At 33.2% G+C, this 26,464-nt stretch overlaps 2 protein-coding genes and 3 pseudogenes across 4 annotated transcripts; 3 read left to right on the top strand and 2 right to left on the bottom strand.

The window, feature by feature from the left end:
* Positions 1 to 1,674: 1,674 nt before the first annotated feature.
* LOC111299773 (MDIS1-interacting receptor like kinase 2 pseudogene) lies at positions 1,675 to 11,647 on the top strand (annotated as a pseudogene). The gene is made up of 3 exons (XR_016335885.1): positions 1,675 to 1,750; positions 10,163 to 11,074; positions 11,158 to 11,647. The product of XR_016335885.1 is annotated as an MDIS1-interacting receptor like kinase 2 pseudogene (transcript).
* LOC111299766 (uncharacterized) lies at positions 2,672 to 4,818 on the top strand (annotated as a pseudogene).
* A 997-nt stretch (positions 11,648 to 12,644) lies between the features above and the next one.
* On the top strand, positions 12,645 to 15,737 carry LOC111299782 (annexin Gh1-like; annotated as a pseudogene). The gene is made up of 5 exons (XR_016335886.1): positions 12,645 to 12,756; positions 13,457 to 13,602; positions 13,715 to 13,932; positions 14,460 to 14,672; positions 15,170 to 15,737. The product of XR_016335886.1 is annotated as an annexin Gh1-like (transcript).
* Positions 15,738 to 16,155: 418 nt separating this feature from the next.
* Positions 16,156 to 22,104, bottom strand: LOC111292773 (putative pumilio homolog 7, chloroplastic). The gene is made up of 5 exons (XM_022885377.2): positions 20,037 to 22,104; positions 19,758 to 19,920; positions 18,050 to 18,213; positions 16,730 to 16,985; positions 16,156 to 16,576 (listed from the first exon to the last, which is right to left on the bottom strand). Exons 1-5 carry the CDS (start codon positions 21,386 to 21,388, stop codon positions 16,472 to 16,474), a joined length of 2,040 nt encoding a protein of 679 aa, XP_022741112.2. The 5' UTR covers positions 21,389 to 22,104; the 3' UTR covers positions 16,156 to 16,471.
* A 933-nt stretch (positions 22,105 to 23,037) lies between these two features.
* On the bottom strand, positions 23,038 to 25,898 carry LOC111292850 (uncharacterized). The gene is made up of 5 exons (XM_022885491.2): positions 25,270 to 25,898; positions 25,120 to 25,193; positions 24,273 to 24,408; positions 23,856 to 24,137; positions 23,038 to 23,556 (listed from the first exon to the last, which is right to left on the bottom strand). Exons 1-5 carry the CDS (start codon positions 25,387 to 25,389, stop codon positions 23,296 to 23,298), a joined length of 873 nt encoding a protein of 290 aa, XP_022741226.1. The 5' UTR covers positions 25,390 to 25,898; the 3' UTR covers positions 23,038 to 23,295.
* Between the last annotated feature and the right edge of the window lie 566 nt (positions 25,899 to 26,464).

A 26,464-nucleotide genomic window follows, 5' to 3' on the forward strand; every position in this document is an offset into this window, starting at 1 on the left:
TAGTAATTGCGTAAGAATAAAATAATTCCACCAAGCCCTTATTAATAGAGATATCTTATTTATATGCAGAGGATTCTTATTAATTTTAGAAATAATCTTTTATAATATCATAATTGTATTATAATCTTAAATATTATTGTAATTACAAAATCATAATTTTTAATATTACATTAGATTATATCATTACATAATATTACAAAATATTAAATTAACAAATTTGAAGTAAACCTACTCATTGATCGAACGATTTATCTGAACTTAAAAACTCACTTAAATTTTGAAGGGTTTGAATATGAATATTAAGCCTATTAAATGAACCTAAACAAATAAGTAAGACTCGATTCAAAAATAAGGTCGAGCTTAAGTATTTCCATTTAAGGCCCGACCCAATCGGGCTTAATTCGAAAATTAAAAAATATTTTTATTATAATGAGACAAGCCTCATTTACTTTATTTTTTTATAATGGATAAAGTATATTTGTTTTATTAGTTAGAATAGGATAAAGTTCATTTTTTTTATACAATACAATGATTTAATTTTAAATTACAATTAACAAAATTAAATTGGATGCAAGCTTAAATAACTCATAAATTTAATTAAAATTAATTAAATTAGTTAAATTAATAATTTATAAAAAAAAGAAAAAAACTCTTTTTCTCACTTAAATATCAATGTTTTGGGTAAGTTTAGGTTTTATTATTACATATAAAAACATATTTGGATCGAAAATGAGATCTGAAAAATTGGGTTAGACCGGGCTATGCTTGCTTAAAATGATGGGATATCATTTTAGGCCTAACCTAAACTGGCTTGATTTGATTTGACTTATGAACAACTCTAGTTTGAAGTTTTTATTTTTGCAAGAATGCATTCTATTTATATAAAAATTGTTCTGTTAGGAACACATTTTAATGAATTTAATGAGATGATTAAGCTAGATTCAGTTAAAAAGAAAGAACACCTGAGGTAGTTGTTTTCCTATCATGTAGTCTTTAAAATCTAACAGGCACAAAATATAGAACATAAGCAAGAGATAGAAAGGCATTGGTTACTATGAAGTGATAAGTGAAATTGGGCATATTATATTATCCTATGAACTTTGTTTAGAAAATGATTCATATAAATGCAAATTTTACATTTTATTAAAAATGTCAAACCCATTTAAAAAATTTTATTTGATACATGTTTTATGTTGTTTTTAAATTTCACTACCCAAAATGAAAAATTATTATACTCGTACGTTTAAAAATTAATAAATTATATTCATCAAAAAAATTAATAAAATTATTAATATAATAAGAAGTAAGATCTTTGATCCCATTCATAAAATTTAAAAATTTTAGAACGATTTATGATTAAATATTTAATTAACAAAATTAGTTTATATACACTAACAATAAAATTTTAGAAATAGCAGCAGCATGATTATCAAACACATTGTAATTCCCAGCAATTTATTAATGGGACCCACATGGGTCCCAATTATTGGTCAGTTTTGACCTTCCTTAACAGTCGACGATGCACACTGGCAAGCAGCAACGTAGCATTGTTTGAGAATATTGACGTGGCAAAAAAGGAAGTAGACGGCGCATATCCAGACAGCTACTAACGTTGTCCTTAAATTTGCTGCCAGCTTCTAGTTTTTGATTGCAAGCAGAAATAAAGAAAAAAAAATGGCTACTCTTAGGGTGGCCGCAAAAGTTCCATCTGTATCTGAAGATTGCGAACAACTAAGAAAAGCCTTTTCAGGTCTCTTCTTTTTCGATCTATATCATTTTCTTCTATCTCCTATATAGTCAATGTTCTTTTATATTGATCTAACTCTATTGATTTGGATTTTCTCATCGGATCAAACTTCCCGCTGTGATCTATAGTGATTAACCTTTTCTGGGTTGATTTTGAAATTGAAAGTGGTTATCATTATTATACCCAAAAGCCTTTTTTTGGGGTTGATCTTGGGAAGATCTGCCAAGGTCTATGAAGATTGTGTTGAAAACGACGGTGATCATCAAATTATAATAACCTCATATTGGTTAAACGAGTTGCTTGATCGTTGAAGACTGATGATCTGTTTTTGTTTATACTGTGGCTTATTAGTTGATCTATTTGTTCTGTTTTACCCTGTATTAGTCTTTTGATGTGCAAAAATAGACAAATGCATGGTGTTTGTGTGGAGCTGACCTTTTAGAGGTAAAACCCTGAAAATAGAAGTAAGAGCTGTTAAAGAGAAAGGTTGAGAATATTCTTAACATTTATATTTTGACGCTTAAGTTAGATATCAATCAAAAAAGAAAATAGAAAGGAAACTATAAGTATGAAAACAGAAAATGAATCAAATGATACGTAAAAGGTGTTATTTATACTTGTAAAGTGAGGGTTTTGGACAGGTTAGGTTGTCTAGGGTCAGCCATAGGTTTAAAGATGACTTGGTAGGCTAAGTTGAGTCGGATGTTGATCCTTCTGTTATGAAATAGCAAGTCAGTATTTAGGAGTGTTTAATGGATGGTTGATAAGATGGTCGAGCTAATTTAATTTCGAAAATTCAGGTCAATCTGATAAATTGACTCGATTCCAAAGTTAAAAATACATTTAATTGTTTGTTGATTATTTTTAATAAAAAATAATAATTTTATCTTTTGGACTTAAAAATACTTCTAACACTTAGTTTACTATAAATTCTTGAGCATAGGTTTTGAGAATTTTATAGTAGCAAAAAAGGGTTTCTTTTACAGTTTTTCATTATAGATCTTTTCTTTTTTATGATTTAACTATCATTTAATTTGCTCTAAATTTTTTTGGGTATATAATAAGTTTTATCATTCTTAGTAAAAAATTAGACTTAGTTCCTATTATCCTCTATTTAGGAAATTTTTTGTGGTAAAGAAGTATCCGTAAAAGTTGGTTTTAGGTAATTGCTCGACCCACCAAAAAGATTTTTGCAGATTTTCCGAGCTCACCACCAAGTTAATTCCGTTCCACTTAATCCATATTTCATGGGCACATATCTTTCCAGCTAAGTAATGGGAAACATTTCTCCTCTTACATGAATCTAATTTTCATTTCATCCAGGAAAAGCCATTTTTTTCTCAACAATGTCTTTTTGAAAAACTTAAGATTGCTATATTCGGGCAACAACAATCTTTGGGGATCAATCCCTTCTGAATTGGGGCAAATGGAATCGCTCAACGAAATAGTACTTTATAGAAATAATCTATCTGGTGTGATCCCAGCCTCATTGAGAAAATTGACAGGTCTGACAATTTCCAACTCTATGAAAATAAACTTTCTGGCTCCATTCCTTAAGAGTTAGGAAACTTGAAACCTTTTGTCTTTCTAGAGTTGAGTCAAAACCAACTAAGCGGTTTTATTCCAGCTTCATTTGGTAACTTAAGCAACTTGAAAACTTTGTTCCTCCGAGACAACCAACTTTTCAGGTCCCATACCTGGAGAAATAAGAAATTTCATGAATTTGTGGATGTTGGAACTTGATCAAAACCAATTCATTGGGAATTTGCCCCAAAACATTTGTAGAGGTGGATCACTGGAATACTTCATAGCAAATGACAACCATTTCATAGGTCCAACCCCTAAAGACATGAAAAATTGCAGCAGCTTAAAAAGAATAGGCCTGGAAAAGAATCGACTGACTGGAAATATATCCGAAGATTTTGGCATCTATCCTAGCTTGAATTTTATAAACCTAAGTGACAATGAATTTTATGGTGAAATTTCACCTACCTGGGCATTATGCAAAAATTTAGGCAGCCTATTGACTGCTAGGAACAATATCACTGGCAGAATACCACCTGAGATTGGAAACTCAACTCAGGTACATTTTCTAGATCTTTCTTTAAATCATTTAGTCGGGGAGATTCCGAAGGGATTGACAAAACCGACTCTTTTAACTAGGCTTATTTTGACTGGGAATCAACTCTCTGGTGGAATACCAAGGGAAGTAGGATTGTTTTCCAATCTTGAGTATCTAGACTTGTCTGCAAACAGATTGAGTCAGTCTATCCCTGAGAGTATAGGGGATATGTTGAAATTGCACTACTTGAATTTGAGTGTAACAACTTCAGCCAGAGAATTCCAGTTCAGATGGGCAAGTTATCTCAATTGACTGAATTAGACCTGAGTCATAACATGCTTTCAGGGGAGATACCAAGACAATTTGAATCTCTGCAGAGCTTGTCAACGTTGAATCTCTCTTATAATAACCTCTCTGGTAACATTACCATTTTCGATAAACTCCGAGGCTTGACATATATTGACATAGCACATAATGGGTTGCAAGGTCCAATTCCTAATACCCCGGCATTTCAAAATGCTTCAATACAAGCATTAGAAGAAAACAAGGGTTTGCGTGGCAATGGTAGTGGCTTCAAACCTTGCAAGCTTTCTAAGAAAATCCACAAGTTACTCTACACAATCATGTTTCCTCTGTTAGGAGGAGTGACTGGCCTTTCACTTGCTGCAATGGCTTTGTTCATCGGCTTCAAAAGGCAGAAAAAGATGCAAATGAAGTAAGTCAAAGCAGTATGAATAATGAAAACCTCTTTGCAATATCGTCCTTTGATGGAAGATTACTGTATTCTGAGAACATATATAAGTGCAACCAACAGCTTTGATGCTCAGTGTTGCATTGGAAAGGGAGGATACGGAAGTGTATACAGGGTAGAGCTGTCATCAGGTGTTTTGGTCTCTGTGTTACCATCTTCATCTCTTGAAATTCAGCTTCTGGTGAACAATCTATCGTAATCTATCACGTCCCCCAAACTCGAATAGGACATAACAATACCGTATATTCATGAAACGAATCTTATAAGCAAGCAAGACAACAAATATTATACTAATCAAATTCCAAAATATCATACTAATTCAAAAGCAATCTCCAAAGGGTATTTGAAATTTATAATTTAAAAACCCAAGTGTCTGAAATTCACGTGTTACACTTGATCAAAAAATACAATAATATTCTGATTTTATTACATCAAGGTACTTAAATTACAAGCTATATAATGACAAATGATAGATGAAGTCTTGCAACATAATCTCTTATTAAAACTAAGCCCTAAAAGCATAAATGTCGAAATATGAAAAGTAAGAAAAATTAAAAGAATGAATATGACGACTCAACAAGTAACCGATAGAAGTATATCAAAAGCAACTAGATCGTTGTGTCACTGACCGAAACTTATCCTCCAGGCTTGTGCGGGTTCGGGACCCAGGTATAGACTTATTCGACATCCTAGATTAGTCTAACTGTCACAGTTCATACTCTTATGAGGTATTATCCGCTTTGGCTTCCTTTTGACCTCACAGTTTTGTCCTACAAAATGTGCCTCACAAGGAGAAGGTGGTGTGAACCCTTATATTCCATTATAAACTCTAGTACATAGTCAATGTGGGATTCTTGGCTCCTTTATAGGATCGTGACATCCTCCTCCACTCCAATGAGGGCTCATTATCCTCGACGGCACATCTTTAATACCCCCAGAGCTAGTTCTGATATCATTTATCACGGATCAAAACTCAACCTCCAAGATCATGTGGCTCTAAGACCCAAGCATGGACTTATCTAGCATCCTAGATTAGCTTAACTGTCATGATTCACACCATCGTGAGGTATTGTCTACTTTGGTCCCCCATTGCCCTCACGATTTTGTCCTACAAAAGATGTCTTATAAGGAGATGGTGGTATGAACCTTTATATCCTATGACCAAGTCCAATACACAATCGATGTGGGATTTCTGGCTCCTCTTTAAGATCGTGATAGTTGCACTAACAATCATAATTAACTCATTAGTGTAAAGTGACAAAAAAAATTGCAGTAACCCTTTTAGTGCAATAAGATAAAAGTATATCATCGATGGCACGGTGAATAAAAATCACAATTCTTAATTGGTGGCATGATTCAAAATTGGTATCGACATCATAAAGTATATGTCGACATGATCAACAATTAACACTCATTGGTAGGGTTAGAATATAGTCATATTAAGAGACAAAAACCAAAATATATTTTTAGATTACCCAACATATACAAATTCAATATTTATAAATTTTCTCAAAACATAATCCATACAAAGTGAATTACATAATCATTTCAAAGCAATATTTCATATTCTGACAAACAATGGATATATAAATATATTATTAAGAAATGATATTCAAAAATCAAAATAATATCATACCATATTCCAAACTCATAACAAAGAAATCATATATACATTTCGCATATTCAACTCGATTTACAAAACAAATGGACAAAATAATATATATATTATATATTATCATAACAGTTTTTGGATCGCAAGACTTAAAGGAGTTTTAAAATCAAAAAAAATGGGAAAGAGTCGCCACTAATTTTTTTAGGATGTGATTGATCACCCAAAAGTTTATCTTTTTAACAAAACTATAAAAGCAAGTTTAAAGTTTATCAAAATGATAAATTTCAGTCTATGAAATCCAGGTTGGGTCTAAGAGTTGGTTGCATGTGAGGAAGGATTAGCACATCCATAATGCTCATAAATTAGTACCAATTAATTATGCATTATTTTTTATATTGGATGAAATAGTTTTAAATTTGAAATTTAATAATAATCCATTTCGTTTGAAAAAATAAAATTTTGCTAAAGCTCTTTATTTAGGAATATTGAGAAAATCTTTAAGTTAAAGAGTTATCTTTAAATTCTCGAACATCTAGGCAGAATTTAAACTCTTTTCACTTAAGATTTAACACAACAATCCTTAAAATAAAATAACACTCTTTATAGAAGATAATTGTTGGTAACTCTCCAACATCTAGGCAGAGTACCAAGAATTATTTTCTTCAAAATGTTATTTTTATTTTATTTTATAATATCACAAATAAAATGTATTGTCTATTTTTTCATCATAAAACATTCTATCATCAAGTAGTAAATAAAAATTAAAGACAAAAAAATACAAACAATTACTAATGATAATACGCTAACATATGTATGCCAATGAATGTTATGGAAGATGAAATGCAATTTTATGGTTAGGCTTTTAAATATAATGAGACAATCCCGACTCTCCAACATCTAGGTAGAGCTTAGGTGTGACTGTTTATATTTAAGATTCTATTTTATTATTATACTTTTTTATTTATTAATCCCACTATTAATGTGAACTAGGGATTCGTATGAAAAACTTAATGAAATAAAATTTTTTAAATACCCTATCATCTAGGAGGCATTCAAGAACAAATCATTTCATGTGAGATTTTTACACGTATCCCTAAAGTTTTGAAATAGATTTAGGTCGAGGTTTTAAGACTTGCATGATTTTTAAGGAGTGATTAGGGGGTGTATGCTAAATTTGGGGTTCAAACTCTTAAGGCTTGGGATTTTGGATTTTAGGGTTTTGAATTTTAGAGCTTAGATGTTTGGGGTTTTTATTTTAGGGTTTGGAGATTTGAGATTTTTATTTTAGGGTTTAGAGGGTTTAAAGTTTAATTTTTAGGGTTTGAAAGGTTTAGGGATTAGATTTTAGGGTTTTAATTTTAGGGTTTTGAAATTTAAGGTTTGGATTTTAAGGCTAAAGAAAACGCAAACATCTTTAAAAATCCTTAACATCTAGGCAAACTTTCAAAACAGTTCGATTTTTATGATTTTCAAGAAAATAAATTTTTCTTATGAAGAGTTAATATTAATTTACATAGTTTTAAAAAAAAATTTAAAAATAATTTCACAACATTTAGGCATAATTATCATTATTTAAAACATGATTGTATTCCTTCCAACATCTAAGCAGGAAAAAGTTTTTTTTTATTTATTATTTATTATTCTATCATTTTATGCATATTTTATTATTTTTATTTAATATTTGGATTATTAAAAAAACATTAAAAGAAATTAAAAGTTTTAAAAATTATTTGACTTTTTATTATTGCTATTGTCATTTAATTATTATTATTGTTAATTATTATTATAAAATAAAAAGTATTTATTTTAATAAACTCTAAAAGTTTTAAAGCATGCATAAATAACAATAATAATAATGTTAAAAATGATATAAATAAATAATATATAAAAAAAATTGAAAAAAAAAAATTTTTTTATCTGAACTGGACCGATCAACGATCTGGTCAATGCTGATTTGGTTGGATCAAAAAAAGGACGGTTTGACGAGTGGTTCGGTTGAACCGATTGAGTAGCGGTTCGACGCGCGATTCAATTGAATCGGTTCAAGGTTAGTTGAAGCAGTGGGTCAGCGGGCCAATTGCTCGGATCTCGGGTCGGGTTACGGGCATGAATGGATCCTCCCTATGCCCAAAACGGCGTCATTTTGCTTTTTTGTTTTTCTATATAAAGTTAGTTTTTTTTTTAGCTCATTTGACCTTTCCTCCAAAAAACAAAAAAGTTACAGCTTCAAAAAATCCTCTCTAGCTTTGCTAGAAATCGACACAGTGTCGTTGCGCCGGCTGCCTTCTAAGATCACTGTCGCTGGTTACCAGTGGTCGTCGTCGTGAGCGAAAAATGTCAAAATTCACCAAGAGATTCCTTTCGACCTTTTGAGTTCAGATTCGTCGTCCTTTTCACAAGAAATGGCTCTGATCGACGTAGATCAAAGTTTGAAGTTCCTGAGCTCTCCGACCTTCTTTTTTTTTTTTGAAAGCCCACTCTAACTATCTTTTGGCGTTGATGGTTCCTTGCCTAAGTGGTGAAGACTATGTGATTTTTTTTGTTTCAAGTTTTTTTGGTTTTTATTATTATTATTTTTTACGTTTTCTAGTGAGTGCAATGTTTGAGTTTTTGGGTATGTGATAGTCTAAAGTTTCTGGATATGGGGGGAGCAGTGTTTGGAGTTTATGGGGATGTGTCCAAGAGCTCCCTTGGGTGCGTGTGAGCTTATTGTTTAAAATGCTGGGTGTCGAGGAAACAGGGAGTGATGATGGAGCTACAGTGCTTCAGTGAGAGGACTGGACTGGGGTTGGCATGATGGTTATGGCAGGGGGTGCGGGCGGCCAATAGTGCCATGCACAACACCCACTTTCACTAGCCTCTACCTTTTTGTTTCTTCTTCTGTTTGAATTTTTCTATTTGTCTCTTCTCTTTTTTTATTTTTATTTTTAAATTTTTTTAACTAATTAATTTTTTAATTTTAATTAAACCAATATTATTATTATTATTAAAATTATTATTATTAATATTAAACAAGAATTGAAAATGGTAAGCCCGAACAAAATTCGGTGTCTACATATATTTCAACTCTAAATATATTAAGGTTGATTTTTAGGAATATAAAAATCAAAAGGATGTCAAATCACTTACTTAATGCACTAAATCAAAACTTAAGTAACGAATCACTTAATTCTCTTTATATCTTAACAATTCAAGAAATATTAAAAAGTTAAAATTTAACTTAAAAACATAAATTTAACAAGACAAACCTTTCGCGGGCTATCATAAGCAAATTGGATTATGTGGCAACATTCATGACTAATTGAAACTATTTGAAAGTATTTTTAGCACATTAAAATAAATTTTCTTTTAATATAACAAAGTGCCTTAAATTGAGTATAAATATAAAATTAAGGATTAAAACATAAAAATCAATAGCAATATAAAATTTTACAACTATTTAATTTTTAACATTTAATAGTAATCATTTTTGTAAGTTTAAATCTAATTTAATTGTCCTTTAACAATACTACTAATATAGAATTAACACAGTTAAAATATATTAAAATAAGTAAAAATTTATTAAAATAATATAACTAAAATTCAAATAATTTATAATTAAATATGTCAAATATTGGCTAGAAATCATTTTTAAAATAATTAAAGACAATTTTTTAAGTTCTGAAATTTTTGCATTATGTGACTATCTGGCTTAATTTGAACTACAAAATCTCTAACATCCCTAAATTCTTAGTGACAAAGGAAAGTAGTAATTTAAAGTAGGAATGTAATATTAAAACTTAGAATTTCGTTTCGGCAAAAATGATATCCAAAAGCCTAAGTTTCAAATGTTAAAATTTTGTAAATTATCACAAACAATTCAAATTTTTCTGGGTTTCACATTCATAAAGCTTAATTTGGGATTTCGATTCTCTTAGCCTATAAATCAGAAGTTGCAGAGCCTGTTGATGTTAAATCTTTCTTACAACGATCTGTCTGGTGAAATTCCAGCCTCTTTTCAGCAGCTCCGAGGCTTGTCCTCCGTTGACATATCATACAATGAGTTGCAGGGTCCCATTCCCAACTGCCAAGCATTTCAAAATGCTTCAATAGAAGCATTACGAGGGAACAAAGGTTTCTGTGGCAATGTTAGCAGATTGCCACCCTGCACACCTTTTTCTAGGAAGGGCCACAACGCCAAGATCATCTTTGCAATTATATTCCTTCTATTGGCAGTTGCTGCTCTCCCGATTTCATCAATTGCTTTGTTGTTCATCATCAAAAAAAGGAAGAAAGATGCGGACGAAGAAAGACAAAGCATTGTGAATGATGAAATTTTTTTCTCAACATCTTCCTTCAATGGAAGAATACGATATGAAGAGATCATTAGAGCTACCAAAGATTTCGATGCTCAATATTGTATTGGAAATGGAGGATATGGAAATGTATACAAAGCGGAACTGTCATCAAGTGATATTGTAGCTGTGAAGAAATTCCATCCATTGGATAGTGGTGAAACGGCAGATCAAAAGCAATTCCTGAATGAGGTAAGGGCATTGATAGAAACACGACATCGAAATATTGTGAAGTTCTATGGTTTTTGTTCATTTGCAAAACGCTCCTTCTTGGCTTACAAGTACCTTGTAAGGGGTAGTTTGGCTTCTGTTCTAAGCAACGATGAAGAAGCTAAGAAATTGGACTGGAATAAGAGGGTGAATATCATAAAAGGTGTTGTTCACGCCCTCTCTTATTTGCACCATGACCGTTCACCACCGATTGTTCATCGGGACATAACGAGCAGCAACATTTTGCTTGATCTAGAGTTTGAAGCTCATGTTTCAGACTTTGGCACTGCGAAGCTTCTCAATCCAGACTCATCCAATTGGACTAATATTGCTGGAACATACGGATATCTTGCACCTGGTGATTTCACTATAGCTCCATAGTTGACACAACATATAGCATGATGTTTGTTGTTCTTAACTTTTTTTATTTTTCCTTTGCAGAGCTTTCCCACACAATGAAAGTTACTGAAAAATGCGATGTGTATAGTTTCGGAGTGCTGGCATTGGAAGTGATAGTGGGGGCATATCCGAGGGATTTCCTCTCTAATCTATCAGTTCTATCTCCTGGACTGCAGCTTCTGCTAAACAATATGCTGGATCAAAGGCTTTCACCTCCACCGCCAGAAGTTGAGAGCAAACTCGTAATCATCCTGAAGGTGGCTGTTTCATGTTTGGATAACAATCCAAAATGTAGGCCAACCATGTACACTGTTTCTCAGCTGTTGTCCGACCGAATCTAGTCCTAGCTAGGATCATTTTATCTACATCTAAGGGGCCACCTTAAAAATGTTTGGTATTGCTTTAATGTTGTTTCTTCAGTTTTTGTGTTCTATCATAGGTAAAAGGATTAACATTTTTGAACCCTTAAATAATTAGTTTTTGTTGAGAATTGAGATAGTCATAAACATCTTATTTGTGCAATGGAAGTAGTTTCAGATATTTGTCTGCGACTCTGTATTATTAATTTAATTCTAATAATTGAGTAAGAAGAAAATAATGCCACCATGTCCTTACTAATAGAGATGTCTTATTTATATGCACAGAATTCTTATTAATTTTAGAAATAATCTCCTACGATATTGTAATTGTATTATAGTCTTAAATATTATTCTAATTACAATATCATAATTTTTAACATTACATTGAATTATATAATTACATAAAACTATATTAACAAGTTTTGAAGCTTCTATCTTATAAGAATGCATTCGATTTACATAAAATCTCATTCAATTAGTATAGGAACACGTTTTAATGAATTTACTTAGGTGATTTAGCTAGATTCTATTAAGAAGAAAGAACATCTGAGGTAGTTGTTTACCTATCATGTCAGTTTTTAAATTCTAACAAGCACAAAATACAAAACAGAAGCAAGGGATAGAAAGGCAATGGTTACTATGAAGTGATAAGTGAAAATTGGGCATACTATATTATCCTATGAACTTTGTTTAGAAATTGATTAATATAAATACAAACTTTACATTTTATTAAAAATGTCAAACCCATTTTAAAAAATTATTTAATACATCTTTTATGTTGTTTTTAAATGAAAATTATTATAATTATATATTTAAAAATTAATAAATTATATTATTAATATAATAAGAAGCATGATCTTTGATCCCATTCATAAAATTTTAAAACTTTAGAACGATTTATAATTAAATATTTAATTTATAAAATTCGGTTTTATACACTAATAATAAAATTTTTAGAAATACTAGCAGAGTGGTTATCAAACAAAATGTATTCTAGTATCTCCCAGCAATTTATTAATGGGACCCACGTGGGTCCCAATTATTGGCCACTTTTGACCTTCGTGAACCGACGACGATGTACACTGGCACGTAGCATCCTTTGAGAATATTGACGTGGCAAAAGAGGAAATAGGCGCCGCATATCCCGACATTTATTAACCTTGTCCTTAAATTGCTACCATCTTCCCGTTTTCGATTCCAAACAGACACGGGAAAGAAAGGGTACCCGCGACAGTTCCATCTGTATCTGAAGATTGCGAACAACTAAGAAAAGCCTTATCCGGTCTCTCCTCTTTCGATCTATATCATTTTCTTCTTTCTCCTATGTAGTCATTGTTCTCTTATATTAATCTAACTCTATTGATTTTTATCTTCTCATTGGATCAAACTTTACGCTATGATCTATGATGATTAACCTTTTCTGGGTTGATTTTGGAATTGAAAATGGTTATCATTATTATACCTAAAAGTTTTTTTTTTTTTGAGTTGATCTTGGGAAGATCTGCCAAGATCTGTGAAGATTGTGTTGAAAACGACGGTGATCATCAAATGATAATAACCTCATATTGGTTAAACGAGTTGCTTGATCGTTGAAGACTGATGATCGGTTTTAGTTTATACTATGGCGTATTAGTTGATCTATATATCTGACCTTTAATTTGTTCTGGTATACCCTGCATTAGTCTTCTGATGTGCAAAAATGGACAAATATATGCCATTGCTAATGATCAGTTTGACCTATAAAGATCAAAGATAAAAAGAGTTGAAAATTGAATCAGGATTATATGGCTATTGTTATTGTAATCTACGTGTAAATAAGGAATTTGTGAAAAATGGGTGTTTGGATTTTTACTTCATTGAGTTGTTATTTAACAAACAAATTTAAACGAGCAGAGTTTTGATCGTAAACTTTTAAATGTCTTTTTACGAGGCAGTTTCACCATGCCTGGATGTAAAGCTATTTTGATTGATGTTTATTGCAGGATGGGGAACTAATGAGGGCTTAATCATAGATATATTGGGTCACAGAAATGCTGACCAACGCAAGTTGATTCGACAAACTTATGCTGGAGCCTATGGAGAAGATCTCCTCAAGGTACTGGACAAGTAGCTCTCAAATGATTTTCAGGTCAGTTATCAAAAGCACGTACTTTGTTCACTGGTAGACATTATTGTATATACTTATTTTATTGACTGAATAGTGAATAACGGAAGTTGCTTTCCAAGTTCTTACCTACCAGAGGCTGGTACTACTTTGGACTCTTGATCCTCCCGAACGCGATGCACTTTTGGCTAATGAAGTAACCAAAAGGTGGACTTCAAGCAATCAGGTCCTTATGGAAATAGCCTGCACAAGATCTGCGAACGAACTACTTCATGCAAGCAGGCTTATCATGCTCATTATAAGAAATCGCTTGAAGAGGATGTTGCTCAGCACACAACTGGTGATTTCCAAAAGGTGCATCTGTTAGACTGTTAGCACTGAGATAGAACATCCATTCTTTGAAACATACGCTATTCAGGAAACTTTTATGCTTAAGTACAACAGATTTCTGTCAGACCTCTATTTTTTTTTTTCCATTCTCCAAACATTATTATGTCTATAAATTTTTTTTTCTTCCTTTTACCTGAAGGAGACACTGGGGAAACTTATGAAATAAGAGTTGGCTTATATGGTTTAGTAAATTGTTACTGCTTCCTTTATGACATTGAGGAAAAATAATTTTTGTAAACAAGAACGTCTTGTTTGTTCAACTCCATTTCTACATGGATCAGAACGGACAGTCACTCCATGGTCTGTCACAATCAAACGGAAGCAGCTTTAATAGAAAAAATAACACATAGGAATGCTTAAGTTATTTATAAAAATTCTCAAGGGAGTTTTGTGGTCTCTCTCCTTGTTTATTATATTGGTTGGTCAATGAAGCTTTTATTGTTTGTTTTCTGTTGTGAATGACCGCTAAATTTCTGTGCTCTTCCTTCCAGCTTCTCCTACCTCTTGTGAGCTCATACAGATACGAGGGAGCTGATGTGAACATTAGTCTGGCAAAATCAGAGGCCAAGTTACTCCATGAGAAAATTTCACACAAAGCCTACAATGATGATGATCTTATCAGAGTTTTAGCTACAAGAAGCAAGGCACAGATCAATGCAACTCTGAATCACTACAAAAACGAATATGGAAATGATATAAACAAGGCATACAAAGTTGGATTGTGATTGTACTTCTTGTGCTTATAACCCCCTTCTGCCTCTACTTAAGACTTTGTTATCTTTTGCATATGGCATTTCAAAGCATCTTTACCTTTCTAACAAAAGCCAATTGCTTCTGAAGAAATTTTCTTCTTAATCATCTGAATATTCGTCATGGTGACCAAAAGGGTATAGATCATCAGACAAATCAATTTAAGTTTGTAAATTAATCAATCCAATAAAGTATCGGAGGTTTTCTGTTGTGTGTTGCATAATTTTCATTCGGTAAGTTAGCTCACCAGCTCAAGGTACTAACTCCCCCTCCCCCCCAATTCACGCTTCTTCACCCATCTTTTGTCTGTCTTTTCACAGAATCAATATTGTAGGCTACACGAACATAGGCTTTAGGTTATCTATGACCCCCAGAATTGGCTATTTCATACGCTTGACATATTCAATCCCTCTGGTAGAGTTTCTTTGGTCTTTGACTCTCCTATCTTTAGGACTTGAAGGTTGACCCTAAGGATGAATTCCTTGCACTACTGAGGGCCACAGTGAAGTGCATGGTCCTCCCGGAAAAGTATTTTGAGAAGGTACTTCGACTGGCAATAAATAGACGAGGAACAGATGAAGGAGCTCTGACAAGAGTTATTACCACTAGGGCTGAGTTTGATCTAAAGATCATAGCAGATGAGTACCAGCGACGGAACAGTGTACCACTGGATCGTGCTATTGCCAAGGACACTCATCGAGACTATGAAAAAACGCTTCTTGCACTTGCAGGTCATGTGGAGGCTTGAGCTGTTATCATTATAAGATTTTCCATGGTCTTGTCGAGCTATGATGCTATCCTGTTTTCCTCTGTGGCACTGTCAGTCTTATGAGAATATCTATGTTAAATAAAACTTTATGGAGTTTGTTTTAGGCTTGATGAATCCTCTGCATGGTTGTTGATCCTGTCATATATCAAGCAGAAGCAGGTTCCGGTCAGCTTTAGTTCTTTATTTTTTAACTTAACCCTGAATAATGCAATAACGCTGTTGATTAGTTGCTTGAGATCATCAGTCAACAAATATGATGCTTGCTGATCTTTCAGATCCATTCTCCAAATTGTATTAATAAATGTGAATGATCAAACGTTTAACCTTCACAAACATGTCTGTGCCCCTAGTTTAGGCTTAAAGGCCTAAAAGTGAGATAGAAAAAGTCATTTTTTCTAATAAGTGAAAAGAAAATCCATCCTGGCTTCATTTATTTCCCTTGAAACATGGGCTGGTCATGGTAATTATTGGTATCTTTAACCGTTCCTAATTGCGGATTCATATCAAAAGCTCAGTTGCCAAAGAAATTTAATTTTTCATCAGCATATCTGTTTTCTCAAAGAATTTTTCCAAGTATTTGACTTCTATATGCAATCAAGTTCCCATAAAAGAAGCTATTTAAGTATCTTCATATTCAAAATGAAGAAAAGACGCGACCTAAAAGGAAATTTTCTAAGCAGAAACTCAAGTCTTAAACGTGATAAAATATCATACATCCAAAGTTTGGATCGACAAGACAACAACAAGAGAACAGAATAATACAAGTTGCAACAGCATAATAAACAACTAGAAGCAAAAGTTTCTTCTACATCCTTAGGACTCTCGAAGGTGATCCACTGATCTGAAGCTGGTAAGCCTTCCACCAAGACAGCAGCACCAGAGTTTCATGTACATTTATCTCTAGTAATCCAGGGACGTGACTACTTATTTGTGGTGAACAGCTAGCAACTTTGGAAGCACAACAACACTGGCAAAGTGACTTCATCACTTTTTTAGGAGGTTCCGTGAGAAAATTCTCTTGCAATATGGGCTGGTACGCAGGATCTTATGGGGTCGGACAGTTTCAACTAGAGAAGCATGAAGAGGACCCTGCTAGAGACAAAATGTTTTACTTGATGAAAACCATACACCTTGGCATACTTATACAAGAGTTGAAAAGAGCTACCACGAGAGATTTCATTCAGATTTGAAGGAATACTATCAAAGCATGAAAATGACCGAAGTAATGACAAGTTCCCATACCTTGGTTACCACTAAAGCAGATTGGATGACATAGTTGGCAAATGGATCTTGCAATAATTGTTCAAAGTGGACAACAGAGATTAACTCACGGATGATTTGCGACCTACTTTCGGCAAAATGCTTGAGGCACTTTTCAACCACATGACTGCTAAATTTCTGCATTGAGAGCTGAACATAGTGCCCTTTGAACTGAGAAAGCAAGTTGCCAACAGCAGAGGGGACTTTTAGCTCTATAATGTATTGAACAACATAGTTTCTGTTTCAGAAACAAAAGAATATAACAAATCAGAGAGAAAAATAAATTACAGTCCATGAAAAAAAAGCAAAAAGGGCTTGTCTTTTAGGGTAGGGGGCAATAGGAATAACTTTTGAGAAAATCCTCCTTTAGTCATTCATGACTTTAGCAAAATTTATTTTACTAGAGATTCAATATATCATATATGTTTCACAGAATTTGTCTATTCCTAATGTATCAGAGTTCTTGTTGAAGGGTTTTTGCCTTTTAGCTGCCTGATATATACATTACAGATAAAAAGACAAATAAAGACATGGAGAATTCATAATTGTAGATGATGCAAAATCTGCCACATATCTTGAAATAATATGTTCAGAAATGACGCAAAAGCCAAAACCAAAATGCACACACTGCACTTTTACTCATTACTGCCAAATTATAAGCACGTTAATATTCCAGATGTAACATTTCAACAATATTAGATAAATGTGATGCAAATATTATGCAACTACCAACAAGTTATTGACACATGAAAGCATGCAAGGAACCACTTTGTATTCAATAGGTTAGCTTGTCATATGTATTCTCGATGCCAAGTAAGCACATATCATGCTCATTTGACATAATGTCGAAGGAACAGAAATGCTGAAGAATTATGTTCATTAAATGGATCTATGACTCTCAGAAACCTGATCTGTATGTCATAGACAATCCCAAAGGATGTACCCATCACTCTAAGGAAAGATGCCAATCATCTTCGCGCTTTTTTTATGAAGAAAGATTGTTCCAGGAGTAGAAATTTAGAGAGAAAGAATATTGACTGCAATAAAAAGACACAATTTTACATACATGAAACTTTACACGAGGATTCAAGTACTAGTTTTATGATGGTATAATTCATTAGCCTAAAAAAATTGTATAATCATAAATGCACTAATTTTTCATTAAGCTTGATCCAAATTTACTCATTGGGCTTGATTGAAGTAAACTTATGAGCTAACTTAGTCATCAGAACCAATAAATACAAATCTTATTTGTCAGCACACTAGGAAGAAAAAAAAAACAATAATAGCTTAGCTTATTACCCAAAAGGATCTTGAGCAAGAAGAAGCCCATTTCTGGATATTTGAGTAATTAGCTTGTCTCGAGGTTGCCCATTGGAATGAGCAACGCAGTGTTGCAAAACACAGCATCCATGACGATGAGTGGCAATATCTACGCAAAATTTTGCAGCAGCATCAAAAATAATCTGCATTGGTAATTAACAGATCACAAAGGACCAAAAAAGTTTAAGAATCAAACTTGACTAAAAATACATATATCAGATCATACATTAGATAATATATGTGTTAAAAATACATATATTAGATCATATGTAAATGCATAGCATCAAAGTAGAGACTGAATTTTTAACACATGAAATGCTCCAAAGCCTGCCAAGTACAGTTTGAATAAGAAGCATTCTTCTGGAAGAATTCTACATAGGAATGGCATATGAGCAGATATAGAATAAATTTTCAGAGATCTGACAGGAAACCGTATTATTGCGTGCCATTTTAATTAAACCTTTGAATCAAACCTTGTAATAGATTGAGAGATTGAGATCAACATCATAGAAAATAACTGGAGAAGATGAAGTAAATATTGTATAAAGTATGTGACAATTATGACTGGAACTGACAAATTTGGACAGAATTCTAGTCTTTTGTTTACGACTCAACACGAGTGCCTGACAATTATGTAAAATTGCAAGCTAAAAAGAGGTTCTATCAATGGACTATGCAATCTTCAAGAATCACATGTTGTTTTAGTTATTCTCTATCTCACATCCTATTATAGCCTGTTATATGTTGGTTAATCCCATTAGAGAATGTATTAATAAATATTCAGAAAGATGGAACAGATTCCTTCAAACTGGCTCCTTGCATTCTTGCCAGTTGCTTGTCATGCATCAGCAATATGTGAATACCCATAACTAAGCCTGTATCTATAAGAAAGGTTCTGCCTATTTACAAGGCACACCTACCAAACAAAGAGTTAAATTATACTACAATGTCTCAGAATACACACACAGAAGATATGCTGCAACAACCAAGAGGAGAAACATGTTCAAACAAATGAAATAGATTATTGTGGTCTCTAATCTTCAGATTTTGCATTGCATCAAACCAAGGTATGCCTCCAATTGGTATCAGAGAAAAAATTAAGTGCATAGGTAAGGGGCCATAGGATAAAGACCTCCAAGATAACCATATAATTTTCTTTAGAAGACTTGAGTACCTCTTGTCAAGATGAAATCAATGGAGACAAGACAGATCTATCCAAATTATTAACTAGAGATATCCCATTTAGTAGGTTGACATGATGAAATGAGACTTTAGTTGATGGCCAAAATTTTTTAAAACTGTTCCTGTCAATATATTAATTAACGAACCAACAACATACTACTCAAACAAAAAAAGTTGGACGAGTAAAAATCATTTAATGCAATGAATTAGATTTATGTTGCAATAGATGTAAAATTGTAAATAAAGAATGCAAATATGCATTTTTGAGAGTTGAAAATTGAGTTATCAACAAAATGCAAACTCATGGTGGTTTTGAAAAATGACCTTCACAACTTATTAAACAGATATTAGTGAATGACACACGAAAAATGCTTCATTTTTCAGAAAACTATGATTCTAAATAACCCAAACTATAAAGAACATAGATTGTGCACGATTAGGATCATTTGTGATAACTGATAACAAGTATTGAACCTCAGAAATTAATTCACCCTCATCATTAAACCTTATTATCTTCATCATCAAGGCATTGCAAGCAGCGCTGTAACACATGATTTCCATTGAGATCCTTGATAAGGTCAAGAATTCCAGGTTTAAGAGCGGATTTGATAAGAGAAATTTGTTGTATGGATTTGAGAGTCTCAATCAACTTCTGTACCACACGAGTACTGAAATATAGCAGTAATCCACTTAGCAACAAATATAGAAATAACAAAAGAAAAGCAAAGAATATCACTATAAAATAAAAGAAAATGAAGAATTTAACCATAAATGAAGCACTAACCCATATGTGTTTAAGGAAATCCTCACTAGCTGCCCTGCTTCTTTGGTCACCATGTGAACAATCTGCAGTCTTTGTTCTTCGGAACACACATCCAGCAACTTTTGCACAAGGTAGTTTCCAAAGGGATCCATCATAAGTTCAACAATATTATCAATAATCTCATTGAATATTATTTGCACATCTAAACAGCTTCCTTCTTCAAATATGCTTTGTAGGAACCGACAACCATTCTGGTCCTTGGCCATGTAATATATACTTCCCAGAAACTCAACCAAGGAATAAGGACTTGGCATCAGTATCACATTTTCTCCACGAATTTTATCAAGTTTATAGCTTTTCTCTTTGAGGTTTTGCATTGCAATCTCTTTGAGAGACTTTTTCTTATGACACTTAAATGAATCATGGCCCTTGTTGTCAATAACATACTTCAAATCTCTTCCGTTAATGATGACACTGTTCTCTATATTCTCCTCAATAGGAATCTTACTGTGCAAGAACCTAGGAGAACTCAAAGAAGCAATGACAGGTCTACTTCCATTACCATCCATTCCACATTGCTCTGAGCAAACAAAAGGATTACCCACGTAGGGGCTAGTACTTAAAGCATTCTGTAACAGAATTCCCCTATTATCCAAACTCCTACCCTGTTCCATTCTCTGCTCCAAAAGATAGTTTCTTTGCTTATTGTGCCAACTTGATTTTGAAGACAAATCATTTGACTGATTGTAACCAATACTATAAGATCCCAATGAATCACCCTTTTCGTTTCCACCCTGCACACCAAGCAATGTGGACCTGACGACATCATCACCATCAAAACACATTGAAACTTGTTGTGGAGAAGAATGAAACCCTTTGTTAAAGCCTTCATATGAACCATATTTTTCAGCACTATAAGAAGAAACATCACCAAAACTAAAGCCAAGACCATCTGGGTCCCTCTCAAATCTCCTCATTTGACCAGAACTATCTCCGTCTCTTTCTTCATCTATAATATGCATTTGATTTAGATTCTCACACAAACCAAAACCATCATCGACCAACTTCTTTTCATTGACATGCTTATTTCTACAATGAGAATCAGGTAATGATTTAGAATCCAACCAGAGTCCATAATGACGAAACTTGGGTTGCTGTTGGTCTTCAAATGGTGAACTTTCTTCGGGTGAAGAAAACCCATTAGAGAAAGAGCTTGAAGCAGAAGGAGAAACTCTACTCATTGGTGAATGGTATTGAAGATTGAGAAATGGAAGCGCTTGAGGGATCTCAGTCAATAAAGTTTCAAGCTCACTATTTGTCTTCATGTCCCTTGTCATCCTCATCTTCTCTTCCTTCTCAACCAGTTTAAACATCTTCACAAAAACTTAAAGAACAAACCTTTATAGATACAAAGAAAATATTTTTATAGGAAAAAGAAGAACCAATGTTAAAACCCAAAACCCACATATGATTTTTTACCCTAAACGAAGTTGATAAAAGAGAAGAATACAGAAAGCTCACAAAAAAAAAAAAGAAAAAAGAAAAAACCGTTTCCTTTTCAGCTGAAGATTGCTCCCTTGGTTGCTTTGGTTTTTTTTTTTTTTTTTTTTTTTGGGGGGGGGGGGGTTTGTTAAAGAGAAAAACGATGGGGTTTTTTTTGTATCTTGACGGTTAGTAAATATGATGGTGTACGGCCAGGTTATGGTTGTTTAAGCTCACGCCATTGCAGTCAGGTGAGCCGGTACTAAACTGTAAAAGAAAAAGCAAACAGAAAAAGAAAAGAGAGAATCAAACTTGAAAACGTCAAAATAGATTTTTTCTTTTTTTCTGTTGAGTTGATTTTGCATTTTTTTTTTTTTTTAGTTATCGGAATGTAGATAGGCAAAACAGAATGTTAACCTTTTCAGCAATAAAGACTGCTTGATTTTCTCACTTGACAGTGTGATTAATTCACCTAAATTTTTTATGGAAACAAAACTACTATTTTGTTTTTATTGATGAAAACAAAAGAGTAAAGAATTTTATAGCCATTGGATGTGATGAAATTTTGGGACATTTTATGCTGTTGCTAAATCCAATGGTTAAGGTGCAGAGTGTGCTTTGATCAGAAACTTGACCTTTGGATGTCCGTGGTAGAGACTAGCACACCACCAAATAACTATCCCCTCTAACTCTAACTTAATAGAATTAGCCAAAAGAATGAAAAGTTCGTTGTCACCCAGCCAAAGAAAATATAAACAAATCCATGTCATTGTCATGGTTGAAAGTTCTGCCCAATTTTTTCAATCTTCTAGTTTAGGCACACAGCACAGGAATAAAACATCATTGATTCAGGAACTTTTTCTCATTGCCCAAATCAAGAAAATCAAAAGATAACATTACCTTTTTCTCGATTATTATGAATTTTTTTATCTTTATTTTTATTTAGCAACTTTCCAAAAGACAAATAAATAAATATAAAATATTGACCTTTCATTCTCTTTGTTACTAAAAAATTGTTCCCTATCTGTCACTGACTTGTACCATTTGCATTTGCCCAAAAACATAGCAGGGGCTGTGACCACTTCCACTAAACCAAGATGAAGACACAGACAAACATGTGGCACTGTTCTAAATTACTCATGCACTCTTTAAACGCCAAATTCCATTTGCCAAGCCAACAGCTGATTGTCAGACACTGAAATGATGAGGGCATTCATGGTCGGCTCACCACTCTCACCCCGCCACCTACGGATCTGCAATCTCCGTAGCCAATGTAGAAGGTAACTAACGAAATATGGCCCCAACTGATCACAACATTTTTCCATTCCCAATACATATACCAATTTACCGCCGAGAATTGGGACAATTTTAAGATGCCAATACATCTTCCTAGCTCTTCCAAGGCGCAGTGTACCCAGAAAAAAACACTCTCAGATTTGAACGTAGGATGTTTTCTTGGTCAAATACTCTTAATTTATCAAGTGCTTGCCGGTTAAAGACCAATTATGCAGGTCAATTAAGAACTCGCACAAACAAAAGATGATAATCAATTTAGCAATGAGCAATAAAATTAAATGTGAAACGGCCCAAGACCTTCACTAAGACGACACTGGGAAACACAAGATTATGGACAAAGGAATTAGCATAGGACAATAGCTCAAGTTGACGTGTTAAAACCTAAAACATAATTCCGAAAAACCACAATTAAAAGGTCAAATAATATAATAACATCCCCACTAAAGATAACCGAAAACAGCAGGACACAGCGGAGCAAAATGACAGAGTTAGACCTAAGAAATTAAACCAAAGCAATGCTGCTTTCGCCACCAGGGGGTTTGCGTACACCACCAAAGTAATCTCGAGACTCTACCTTACCATCAGCAAAGATGTTGCTGCCACTCATCTCCCGCATTTTTACTACACTAAGTGGTTTCTCAGCAGAACCTGGAGGAAAATCACCCTTAAATATGTCATTTCCTGAAAGCTCAACGAATTTCTGATTATAAATTTTCTTTGCTGTCTTAACCACGGCCTCCTCACTTGACATGCTACTTCCAGGCTACAAAAAAAATCCAAGTTCAAAAACTAGTTAGATATTCAAATTTAATTAATGATGCAAATGACAATAAATAACAAACTTGATTACTTAATAATTGCAAAAGGCAAACTTCAGCTACAAACTAGAAAACAATGCTTCGCAGTCCCCGTATAAGCAAATTTGAAGAACAAAAATGTAATTCCCCTTTTCTCAAAGCCCAACTATATGATTCTTAACTTAAATGCAATTCATTGCATAAGAAACAATTTGTTCAGGCATTGAAAATTTTCAGAAAATTAGGAATTTTAACATGCACTTACATTATGTGTATCAGGTTCTCTCATGTCAAAATTGTCCTTCAATGCCAATGCACGTACAGTTGTTGGCCTCGACAAAATTTCAGGTGGAGACACAAAGATGTCATGTCCACTAAGCTCTTTGCACTTTGCATCAGAGAGCTGCTTCTTCAACTTTGCATCTTCACTTTCAAGTGTTCCACTTAGTTCACGTTGCTTCGCCACTTCTGGAAGAGTAGTTGGCTTTTTGGGAGAAATACACTCTTCCTCAGCAAATGAGATGTGATTTATTCCAGCTAGTGCTTGCTGACAGTGCCAAACACCAAAATATTTAATGAAACTTTACTTGATACAAATATATTATGTTTTAAATATTTGTATGAACTACAGGTATCTATATCTTCATAACAAAATTCGAAAATGAAAGAATTGAACACATACCTGGTACATTCGTAATCCTGTTTTGTTGTTTGGAATGGGATTGGCACTGCTTAGTTCTAACTCGTCATTTTCTCCATTGGCTGCAAGAATGCCACTACCAGTCATCTCCTTCATTTTATATCCAGAACAAGGTTTCCTGGAAATCGCAACAGATGACAGTTGCAGAGGCAATCAGATAAGTAGCATAAAACCAAAATTATGTAAGAAGATAACATTCGTTTTCTCATTCCAGTATCAGCTTTGTCCCAGCCTTATTGACTTATCCTAACAAAATCCCCTCAACAATAAGAGAGAGAGGAAGAAAGAAAGAATCAAATAGAAGTTGAATTGAGTTTTACATAGAGTTCCAACATACAACGAATCTTAAATCATCCAACCCGGCAAAGCATTATGTAATTCCAAGCAGTAAGATCTTTTTATCCAATTCACCAAAGAGATGATTGATTCGGTACGTTAGAAATAGTTACAGTTAGATCTCCTTCAACAGAGATCCGATGGATCAAGAATTAATGGTTGATAAATAACAGCTAATAAGGAAAGTAATAACGGATAATTGAACAGATCAAACTTGAAATTTTTAAATTACGCGAAGATTTGAAGTTAAAATTCTCTTTTTTCAAAATTTTCAAAACGCTATTTCAGATAATAAAGAGAGAGAAAATGGCAGACAAAAGTGTAAAAAAAATAATAATAATAATAATAATAAAGAAATTCTTGTAACAGTTCCCACCAAGTTTTTGAGAGTGTATCGATAAAAACAAACGTAGAGCTAAACGTTTAGAAATAAATAAATAAGAAAACTGAGGAATTTTTTTTAGGAGAGGAAGAAGGCGGAAGCAGATCTCACCGTTTGTTTAAGCTTTCAAATTCTTCATCGGTCACTTGACCTCCAAACACCACTTTTCTGATCCCATCCGACGGCTACCATTAATCAAAAAAACAAATCAATCAAAAACACGAATGCATCAGCACCAAAAAAAAAACTAAAAAGAAATACCTGGTGAGGGCGGGTGGAGCGAGCGACGGAGGCGGCGGAATCAGGGTGAGGAGTCTCAGACCAAGTGAGCAGATCTGCTGTGGAAGTGTGTGGTTTCCTAACTGGAGTGCTCCTCTCCATTTTTGTTTGGGTTTTCTCTAATTCCACTCTCAAAACTACCCACAAAAAAAAAAAAAAAAAGCTTCTAATCCAAATAAAACGAAAAAGGAAAGCCTCTGATTCCTCTAGTCCAACTCCTCGTCCGCAACAACAAAGCAGGCAGTGTTTTTAGAGCTTTGAAATAGTGAAAAGAAAACGGGAACTTAGAGAAACAGAAAGAGGGAAATGACGAACGTGTCCTACTCGAGGCCCTCCCTGATCTATAGATTTCTGTTTCTTTTTTTTTTTTTTTTTTTGGCCTTCTGCTCTGAATTTTGACCTCCACCTACCCTTTTTTGTTTCAATTTCTTGGATTGCTTAAATATATTTATACAGTGAAAAAGGAGTGGGAAGAAGAGTAAGAGTAGCTGCTACTCAAATTTTAAAACAAAGAAAAAAATTATTAAAAAAAAAAAAAGGAAAATGGAGAGGGACACAGATTGAGTGTTACGCTGGTATAACTATAACCGTCGATTATCTCTCTCCACCTCTACGTCAAATTTAAATTTGACACACTAAATACAGATTTCCAAATTAAATCACTATTTTTTTACAAGAACTTGAAATTTAAAATTGGTTTCTATAAACTCATATAATAAGATTGGAATGTGGTGTAGTAGGGTGATAAATTTGAAAAAGAAGAAATATTTTGTCTTCCACCATGTCATATAGTAAGAACATTTTCATGAATATTTCTAATTTGGATAACAATCCATCTTAAATCTTCCCCAAAATATAATAAATATTAAATTTAAAATTTAATTCTATTAATTTATATAATTATAAATTAAAATTTAAAAAATTTAAAATTTAAATTCTAACACAAAGTATTATATTATTCTCATACTAAGACTTATACTATGAGAAAAATATGATAAATATTTTAAATTTTAATTTTATATAATACTACAAAAAATTTATATATACTTCTAAAAGAAATTAAACCAAGGCAAATCTTTTTTTTTTTTTACTGTTACAAACATACATTGAAAAGTAATTTAAGATTACCTTACATCAAATTGGATATCATAATGGACTTAAATTTTGCTATAATAAT

The sequence above is a fragment of the Durio zibethinus genome, chromosome 3 (assembly GCF_047325235.1).
Source record: "Durio zibethinus cultivar Kanyao isolate XHJ-2024 chromosome 3, ASM4732523v1, whole genome shotgun sequence".
NCBI lineage: Eukaryota > Viridiplantae > Streptophyta > Magnoliopsida > Malvales > Malvaceae > Durio > Durio zibethinus.

Bases quoted from the DNA above. Each gene is read 5' to 3' on its own strand.
- LOC111292773 (XM_022885377.2), bottom strand. From the start codon at position 21,388: ATGTTTAAACTGGTTGAGAAGGAAGAGAAGATGAGGATGACAAGGGAC. The intron at 16,986-18,049 runs GTAATAAGCTAA...TTTCTGAAACAG, and splicing joins CTTGCTCAAGATCCTTTTGG to AAACTATGTTGTTCAATACA. The intron at 16,577-16,729 runs GTATGGGAACTT...TGTCTCTAGCAG, and splicing joins CTGCTTTAGTGGTAACCAAG to GGTCCTCTTCATGCTTCTCT.
- LOC111292850 (XM_022885491.2), bottom strand. From the start codon at position 25,389: ATGGAGAGGAGCACTCCAGTTAGGAAACCACACACTTCCACAGCAGAT. The intron at 24,409-25,119 runs GTGAGATCTGCT...TGCGATTTCCAG, and splicing joins TTTGAAAGCTTAAACAAACG to GAAACCTTGTTCTGGATATA. The intron at 24,138-24,272 runs GTATGTGTTCAA...TGGCACTGTCAG, and splicing joins CAGGATTACGAATGTACCAG to CAAGCACTAGCTGGAATAAA.